General features: G+C 33.8%; 1 protein-coding gene across 1 annotated transcript; it reads right to left on the bottom strand.

Annotated features, from left to right (window-relative positions):
• Nucleotides 1–732: 732 nt before the first annotated feature.
• Nucleotides 733–8,388, bottom strand: LOC126967195 (clotting factor B-like). Its single transcript, XM_050811676.1, has 7 exons — nt 8,162–8,388; nt 7,242–7,421; nt 5,421–5,652; nt 4,083–4,195; nt 3,626–3,787; nt 3,116–3,278; nt 733–1,548 (listed from the first exon to the last, which is right to left on the bottom strand). The coding sequence occupies exons 1-7, from the start codon at nt 8,384–8,386 to the stop codon at nt 1,319–1,321; spliced, it is 1,305 nt and encodes a 434-aa protein (XP_050667633.1). The 5' UTR covers nt 8,387–8,388; the 3' UTR covers nt 733–1,318.
• Between the last annotated feature and the right edge of the window lie 471 nt (nt 8,389–8,859).

Genomic DNA, 8,859 nt, shown 5'->3' with positions numbered 1-8,859 from the left:
GGCAAACTATAATCTGTCTCTAGATCCAGCGAAATATATAAACGTTATATATTTGTTATATAACGTTATATTATATAACGTTATATTATTTCCGTTCCACATATTCTATGTTATTGGTATAAATTAGCTTAACCCGGTCACGATTTATAATGTATTATTTTAATATTAAAATTTATAATATGATATATTACGGCTTCGATTAGGTCGTTACATAAATGGTTTACACCAGCTTTCATAAAAATTGTATCAACGATATAAAACTGGGGTAGAGTATCGCTGGTGGTAAGATACGTCAACATAGTTTCTGGTAAACCTCTACCGTTAATCGTTGTTAAAATACATATTTATTGTTTCATTTCATACTAATTCGATTCCAGGTTGATCTATATTTAAAGTATTTCTGCAAACTGCAAACAATGAAGATTAACTGTATTGGAATAAACAAAAGAGAACTTGTTTATTTAGTTAAGATTTCGTTAACTTGTTAGTTTAGATTGTAAACTAATGCTCTATTTGTGGTTACCGCCAAAAAAGAAACAAAATAGTCTCGGCGCAGCAACCAGTAAAAGTAAATGAAAAATTGTTTCTTTAGCAATGATAAAAAAAATAAACTCATAGTGATATACCCCTAAATCAGTCATCATCAAATCTCCCCTTTGGTATTTTTAATGTCCTTCTTTTTCTAACATTGAAATAAATTAAGTAAAAATAATAGCAAAAAAAATCCAAACAGAGTATTCCGAATCATTTATTACTTAATTATTTATATACTTAGTATTCTACTTAATACTTAGCTTAGATTGACTGTACAGTGTAAACTAGGTTATTTTACAATGTATTTTTATTTTTTAGACTCACTAATTCGCCGATGCTTCACTGTGACGCGTTTATATATTAAAGAACAATAAAAACATACTTGTAAAAATTATAATAAGACTTATAAATATAGAATTTATAATAATATATAACTTATTTCTGTGTACTGCATAGTTTATGAAAATTCCTTTACTGAACCTCACAATCATATCGAAATAAATTGACGATAATTTGATTAATCTATGAAACGCTCTCCGTAATGCATTTATACATTTATATATAAACAGATACTTGGTCAAAAAAATTTTTTTTTTCAATCCAATCGCTGACTAATGACCAAATTATTCGCCGTTTTAAATTGAGAGTAGTATGAAAATTATTTAAAATTCAGTCCAGCCATTTTGAGTTCCGTTACCTACTGACATCAAAAACAATTCTGGCATAATGACTGCCTCTTTTTGTACTGCCCTACTCTTACGTAACCTTATCTACTATAATATATTCACGTGACAATATTACTAGTGTAATAGAGTCCTGAGTTGTGGTATATCCAGCCGTAGTGCGGTCCCACATCTACATATATGTCATAGTATCCAGGATCACAAGATTTAGCACCAGCTGGCACAAAACATTTAGACAGCACTCCTCGAAGGAACCAGCTCATTTTGTGGTCTACTTGCATGATAGGTAATACTAAGCCACCACCGCTGTCTCCATTCAGTTGATTAATTCCTGCAATCAATCGATGATGTATTTCGATCGCACCTGAAAAATTCACCTTAAAACTCTTTCTGTTTTGTCTACTGTTTAATTTCTGGACTCTTCGTAACCATTCGTAATAGCAGATACAGTGGGAGGCTTTTTTGCACAGGATGCTGGGTAGATTATGGGTACCACAACGGCGCCTATTTCTGCCGTGAAGCAGGAACGTGTTTCGGTCTGAAGGGCGCCGTAGCTAGTGAAATTACTGGGCAAATGAGACTTAACATCTTATGTCTCAATGACGAGCGCTAGTGTGGTGCCGCTCAGAATTTTTGGGCTTTTCAAGAATCCTGAGCGGCACTGCATTGTAATGGGCTGGGTGTGTCAATTACCATCAGCTTACCAACGTCCTGCACGTCTCGTCCCGTATTATCATAAAAAAATACATAATAGTTACCATATTGAGAACTCTAATTAAGAAAGTCATTGAGTGACCATCGTGATCATTCTAACAATATTTGAACAGAATCCCTTACGGAGCGTTTCCAATAAGAAGGTTCAACTTACGAACACATATTGCAATTGCACTGCTCTTTTGTGGTATAGGGGGACAAACGACCATACAAATCACTTGATGGTTAGTACCTTTGCTCATACAATGATGAATCCAAGTAATGACAAGAGTTTTGCCGGCTTTTAGGTGTACACACATATTTGAACGTTCAAATACCCATCTCACCATCTCATTCATTTTTTACTATTAGGAGACTATTTACCACTGTAAGCGGCAGCCTACGTTTCACCATGCCACATCCTTGTATTTTTCTGCCGCGACGCAGTAACTCGAGCAATATTGTACTTAGTTTAAAAGGCACGTTTACCAGTGGGAGGCTCCTTTGCACCGAATGCCGGCTAGATTATGGGTACCACAACGGCGCCTATTTCTACCGTGATGCAGTTATTTGTAAACTTTACTGTGTTTCGGTCTGAAGGGCGCCGTAGCTAGTGAAATTCCTGGGCAAATGAGACCTAATGTCTTATGTCTCAAGGTCACGAGCGCAATTGTAGTGCCGCTCAGAATTTTTCAAGAATCCTGAGCGGCACTGCATTGTAATGGGCATGGCGTATCAATTACCATCAGCTGAACGTCCTGCTCGTCTGGTCCCTTATTTTCATAAAAAAATAATAATAAAGCACCGTAGCTGGTAAAGTTAGTGGTGAAACATATTATTATCTTGTTACTCATGCTCATTTTATAATTACAATGCCAATTTTAGGTTCTTTCAAGAATCCTTAGCGACAGTGCATTGTAATGGGCAAGGCGTATTAATTTCCTACAAGTACAAGTATATGCTTATAAAAAGGCAAGATAGGTTATACTGTAGTTTGGTTGTACATGAAAGAAATTTCTTTATAAAGCACACTATGGAAGAATGCCACACATCCTGTTTGTAGCGTTATTGGTTCGTTATGAAACATGCACGAATACTTGAACAAGTGTTCCTACAATATGAGTTAAAACGAACAGTACAAAACTTTAAAACTCTACATTCAGATCACGTCTCAGCGAATAGAAAACTTATACGAAAATATTTACCAGCGTCAGGGCCAAGACCCGCACAGAAGGTGAACTCATTGAGCAAACTTGAATATAATTCTGGTGCTACAGAAATACAAGTCGAGTCGTTTTGCACTGTTGTGTAAGCAGACCTCAGCATGTCTGATAGTTGGTTTTGTTCTGTTCTACCGAATCCAGTTACCTGTGAGGAATATGAAGATCACAATAAGAAATGTGATTGTTAAGTGAAGTTTTATATAAAAGAAATCGATAAAAGCCTAATTTATAGAAGAAATATCTCAAAATACGGCTTGTACTTGCAATGACAGTTAGTAAAAATTTTAAACTAGGTATCGCCCACAATACTGCCTTTTAATTATAAGATTTTGTGTCATTAATTATGTCATTTCTTGCACACAGGGTACACCTGTAGGTATGACTATAGATAGCAGTAAGATGTAAATGTGAAAAATAAATAAATAAAAAAGATTGACAAGCAAGGCCTTTTATTTTTTTTTCTCTATTGACTCGGATTATTCTTGCACTCACAATAGCAGTTGATTCAAAAAGCGATTCCTTGTCGTAGACTGGTCCCCAAATGCATATCGGTTGTACAAATTCTGTGTAAACAAATTTATTCACTCTAACGATTGCTAAGTCTGCCGTTGTCTGCTCATATCGAAAAGAAGGGTGAAGAATCACTTGTAATGCCTGTAAATTTAATAAGGAATTTAAATATTGTGTGATAGTAATTAAAAATATTGAAGACATGTCTATGGCAGCGTGTCCATTTTGATAACTAAGTCTCATTATGCTTTTGTCTGCAGGTCACACAGGCATACTTTAACAAACAGGTGATGATTTATTTTTGCTTCTATTCCAAAAGTTTCTATTCACAGCTGTTTTTATCGCGGCATTAATAGCCGGCCTTTCACAAGATACGCGTACGTGTAAGTACAGGTAATAAACAAAATGTTCATTTATCTCTTTCTTGAGTTATACTTACCGGTAAAAGTTGTAGCCCTGTTTGATTTAAATCTTTTACATTATTCACACCTGCTGCAATTATTATTGTTGAAGTTTCAACTTGATTATTTCCTATGAACAAGCAATGCCCCGCTAAAATAAAAAATATACGGGCGTATAAATAAAAGTGAAGTGACTATTTGTTGTGAATGTTCACATAGTATTTTTACCAGAAAACAGATATTCCAAATTTTGTCTGTCTATTGCAGCTAATATACGACATGTCTGGGTTTGACAACTCATTGGCTAGCGGGCAGATCTGTTCTAAGAATAAATTGAACTTTTATTTTAGAAGATGGTTTAAGGTTCCACCCAGAAAATAAAATGTTCGCGAACAAAGTATCCCTCCATAATATAAAAACTCATTTGGTGTTTTTTTACTTCAACTCCAGGTTTTTTTGAAGCTAATGAATGCAAAAAATCACAATGAAGTAAATTAATTTCAAGGGATTTATTTTATGGAGGAGGACAAACAGGCGTACGCGTCACCTGATGTTAAGTGATCACCGCCGCCCACATTCTCTTGCAACCCCAGAGGAATCACAGTAGCGTTGGCGGCCTTTAAGGAAGGTGTACGCGCTTTTTTTGTAGGTGCCCATGTCGTATCGTCCCGGAAAGACCGTAAAAGGAAGCTCATTTCACAGCTTTGTATTACGTGGAAGAAAGCTACTTGAAGACCGTACTGTGAAGGACCACAGCACATCCACATGGTGGGGATGATATCCTAATTTAAAGCGTGTCATGCGAAGGTGGAATTTGGCGGCAAGAATCAGGTGAAACAGCTCTTCGGACCACTCCTTATAAGCTTATACGGATTAGTTAAAAAATAACCTTTAATTGAAACCAACGTTTCGTTGTCCTTTAAGAGCAACGTTTTCAGGGGAAGAGGGCATAGAGCAGTCATTTCAAAGATACGGTCCGTGGGCCGGATCCGTCCTCTGGGCCGTATCAATAAGGCCCGCGATCGCAATGTATGGATATCGCAGGACTTACGAATGAACATCTCCAATCAATTCTTAAAGTAACTACTACAAATATGATAACTGACATCAATGAGCTTGTCAAAAACAAGGGAAGTATCTGGGTCCTCGAGCCAACCCTCTTTTATAACTTCAATATGATAGTTAAGAACTGTATATTATAAGCTACATAATTTAAAAAAGAAAATGATACAATAATTCAGTTTATTTTTTTTATTTTTAATCTACCTTCTTTAAATCCTACGAATTATAAATTTATTATATGGCCCTCTGCAAAATTAGGTGTGACATCTCTGGTATAGAGGATAATATTATCTAAAGTATATTATGGTACGGACCTGTCAGTACTGCAGTTCTGGATATAACGCTGCCCCCACAGTTGTACATGGTTAAGTTTATGCCTTGTGATGTTTTCAAAAACAAAGCGACATGCCACGGCCAGTCGCCAGCTTTGGAAATAGTGTTCACTTTCAATATTTCAGCGTGGGCAAGTGCTCGTCTTCCGCACAATTGCCTAGAAGTTGCTGACGTCACTGACACATCTAATGATTCTATTGTCTGCTCTGTTGCCTGAAAATGTGTATTTCCTTTACAACATGTACACAAATAGTCAAATACAAAACAGGTAAGAACACATAACTATTTTGGATCCAAGGTATGATAGAAAATATATCCAGAATGGCATATAAACATTACTTTTTTTTTAAGAATGTACCAATGAAATTAATTATAATTGTACTGTGGTACCAATGCGATTCAGATAATATGTCCTAAAATCACGAATAACGATAAAATATATCCAAAATTAATTTGTACAATTTCCAAATATATTCTTAACTTCTCATTTCCTATTTCACTGACAAGCCTCACACAATACATTCAAAAATAAAGTAATATTCATATATCATGCCTATACAAATACGTTATTATTATTTATTTAATTACATCTCAAAGGATTAGTTGAAAAAATCGATCGCCTCGAACACTACAATTTTCAACCGTTTTAATTTCCAGGAATCCATTGTTCTGTGAACAGATTAAACATTGCATGCCTTTCGTCAAAATTGTACTCATAACTGGAAAATATTTCAGAGAGCTTTTTTATTTCAAAAACTATGTTTGTTTTGAGATATTTATTCGGTAATAAATAAAAATAAAAGCTAGGTAAAGTATTATTATCTGATCTACAAAGTATGAATCTTAATAATTAAACATCTCATTTTAGGATCGATTTATTAGAGTGACATCACTAAAACTCCATAGTTAACTCAATTAAGATTACTATTTTTATGAAAAACTGTATTTCATGAGCTTTAACTTCATACATGATAAGTAGATATAATTGTCATTAATATAATATACAACGTGTGTGTTTTTTATTTATGTATTTCCAAATTAATCAATTACATTTCGAAATTCAATTCATCGCATTCTCCTACTCATTTGAACGCAAATGTTGTAACAATAAGAAAACATATATATATACCAACTATAAAAGAAAATACCAGAGAAACAACAATAAGGAACAAAAATTACCAAAAATGAAATCTGTGAATTCATACTATTCGCGTTTGAATATTAGTAGAACAGATATGCTAACGGTAGGTACTAATTGTTAGAAGTGTCAAACTGGACGTGACATCGCTAAGATGGCGTTCAATCCCTTTAGCAATTTAGGAGGATTAAACACCTATTGGCCCTATATTATGACCTATTATGATCCTAGGATGATCCTGTTGCCGGAGGCTCGGCTTCAGATTCTTAAAAGTTATTATGTGTGTATATATATTTAATTTTTATTTATAATCGCTTATAAAATGCTCACAGAATTATTTATTTACGGTGTGTGTGGATGATGCGGCTACATTTACTTTTTTAGCTTACTCTTGTACTCTTGAGTATGTTTGTTGCATCACTTTACATATTATATTATATTGTGTTTGAAATGATTTGTAAATCGAAGAAAATGTAAATCATGATATAAAAGAGTGGCAATGAGTTTCTTGCTACTTCTTCTCATTAGCTCAACCCTTTACGATGTAGCGGTAGATTTAATAAGAAAAATAAATTTTTTGATATTCATAAATGTCATTTCCGTGACCTACATAAATAAAAAGATTTTGATTGATTTGATTTGATTTATTATTAATATGGCATACCTTAAGAGCGTCATTGCAGAGTGTAACATTATTCAATTTGAACTCAGCCACAATAGGCACGTCCACTACATTTTCTACTGGCGTTAGGTAAAATGATATTCTGTTCGGTGGCATTCCGATAGACTTAAAGAAATATTCTCTCTCGTCGCTTTTGATTAGTAATGTTCCATTCTGCGCTTCCTGAAACAAAATTTTATGTAAATTGTCTAAGCCGCAGCATCAATAAATAATAGCAGTGATAATATTTGTTTGCGCCCTCTAGCTGTTGTCCATGACCGACGTGAAGTTGATCCTGGAGTCGCCGTGCGTCGTCTGTCAACTGTCAACTAACTTCATATAGGTCAACGAGCAAACTTCTTTGCATTACGATCAAGATTTCTCAAATTCGACACACGTCCTTTTAACTAAACGAAGAAAGAAGAAAAAATCAACAAATTTCAATATTCCAAATAAAATTTATTTAGGCAGGAAATAATCGATCGAACCCGTGGGCAGCTGAGCTATGCCATAATATTACCATCCGAGTCATAACACATGTAGTAATAGTGCGAGTATTAAACATTTAAATAATTTACTTTTTATTTACAATCTATAGTATAATATTATAAATATTTACATTAGTAGTTACGTATATTTAAAATACATATTTTTTTTACCAAACAAGTAGTGTAAAAATTTAGATTTTTCTAGCTAGTACCACTAATCGGCATGTTAATTACTTACCATTACTTACTTACACTTATAGTAATAAGATAAAATGCAACATGTTGTAGTTTATTATGAATTAACAAATTCATTTATTTGTATCCACTATGTACGCGTCTTAATCCTTAGAATATTTAATTTTAACATCAAATGACTATAATAGCACACAAAGATACATTATTTAAGAATCCGGCACGACTATAAAAAAAACTTACCCAATGTATTTTGAAAGGCTTTTCAAACGTCAACGACAATTCAGCATATTGCAAATTATCATACATACTAAGATGTACTACTCCTTTCCACAAAGAATTGAACAATTTATCAAAATATATAGCTCCTAGACCACATGGGTCGTATCTGGTCATACTGGGCCCTTTAATAGCTATTGCATATGTTTTTAAAATAAAAAACGACAAAATTAAATAAAGCACTTCCATTTCTTACTGTACGAAGTAGTATTGTGCCCGAAATTCACAAGTTGATTTAATTAATAGGAAAAAAATGTTTAAAAACAACTTTATCGCCTAACATATATACAGCGTGTTACAAAAGATATCGTTTTAAAAGTACGTGTGAGATTGCGATGGTCACACAAAGTGCACTCCTTTTAAATGAAAGTATTAGTGATTCACTATAATAGGAATGTGTAAAATTAAATACTCATACAATAAAATGCTTTTGTATTAATTAGGTTAGTATTACTTTGTTTATTGTAACAAAGAATACAAATGACACAACAGCTGTCACTTAACCTACTGACATAAGAAAAAATATTACTAATACGTAATGTGTTATGATGATTTCAGTGCACCAATTAAATATTTGTTTTATTATCAGAGAAAGTGATGAGACGAACAATACGATTGGCTGATGGTAGGTGACAGGATCTGCTTATTAGAACGCAATGCTG

The sequence above is a fragment of the Leptidea sinapis genome, chromosome 12 (assembly GCF_905404315.1).
Source record: "Leptidea sinapis chromosome 12, ilLepSina1.1, whole genome shotgun sequence".
In the NCBI taxonomy this organism is placed as follows: Eukaryota; Metazoa; Arthropoda; class Insecta; order Lepidoptera; family Pieridae; genus Leptidea; species Leptidea sinapis.
The sequence above is the reverse complement of the archived record's forward strand: the minus strand, read 5'-3'. Positions and strand labels throughout refer to the sequence as shown.

Bases quoted from the DNA above. Each gene is read 5' to 3' on its own strand.
- LOC126967195 (XM_050811676.1), bottom strand. From the start codon at position 8,386: ATGGAAGTGCTTTATTTAATTTTGTCGTTTTTTATTTTAAAAACATAT. The intron at 7,422-8,161 runs GTAAGTTTTTTT...ATTTTGTTTCAG, and splicing joins AGCCTTTCAAAATACATTGG to GAAGCGCAGAATGGAACATT. The intron at 3,279-3,625 runs GTGAGTGCAAGA...TATTCCTCACAG, and splicing joins TTTTTGAATCAACTGCTATT to GTAACTGGATTCGGTAGAAC.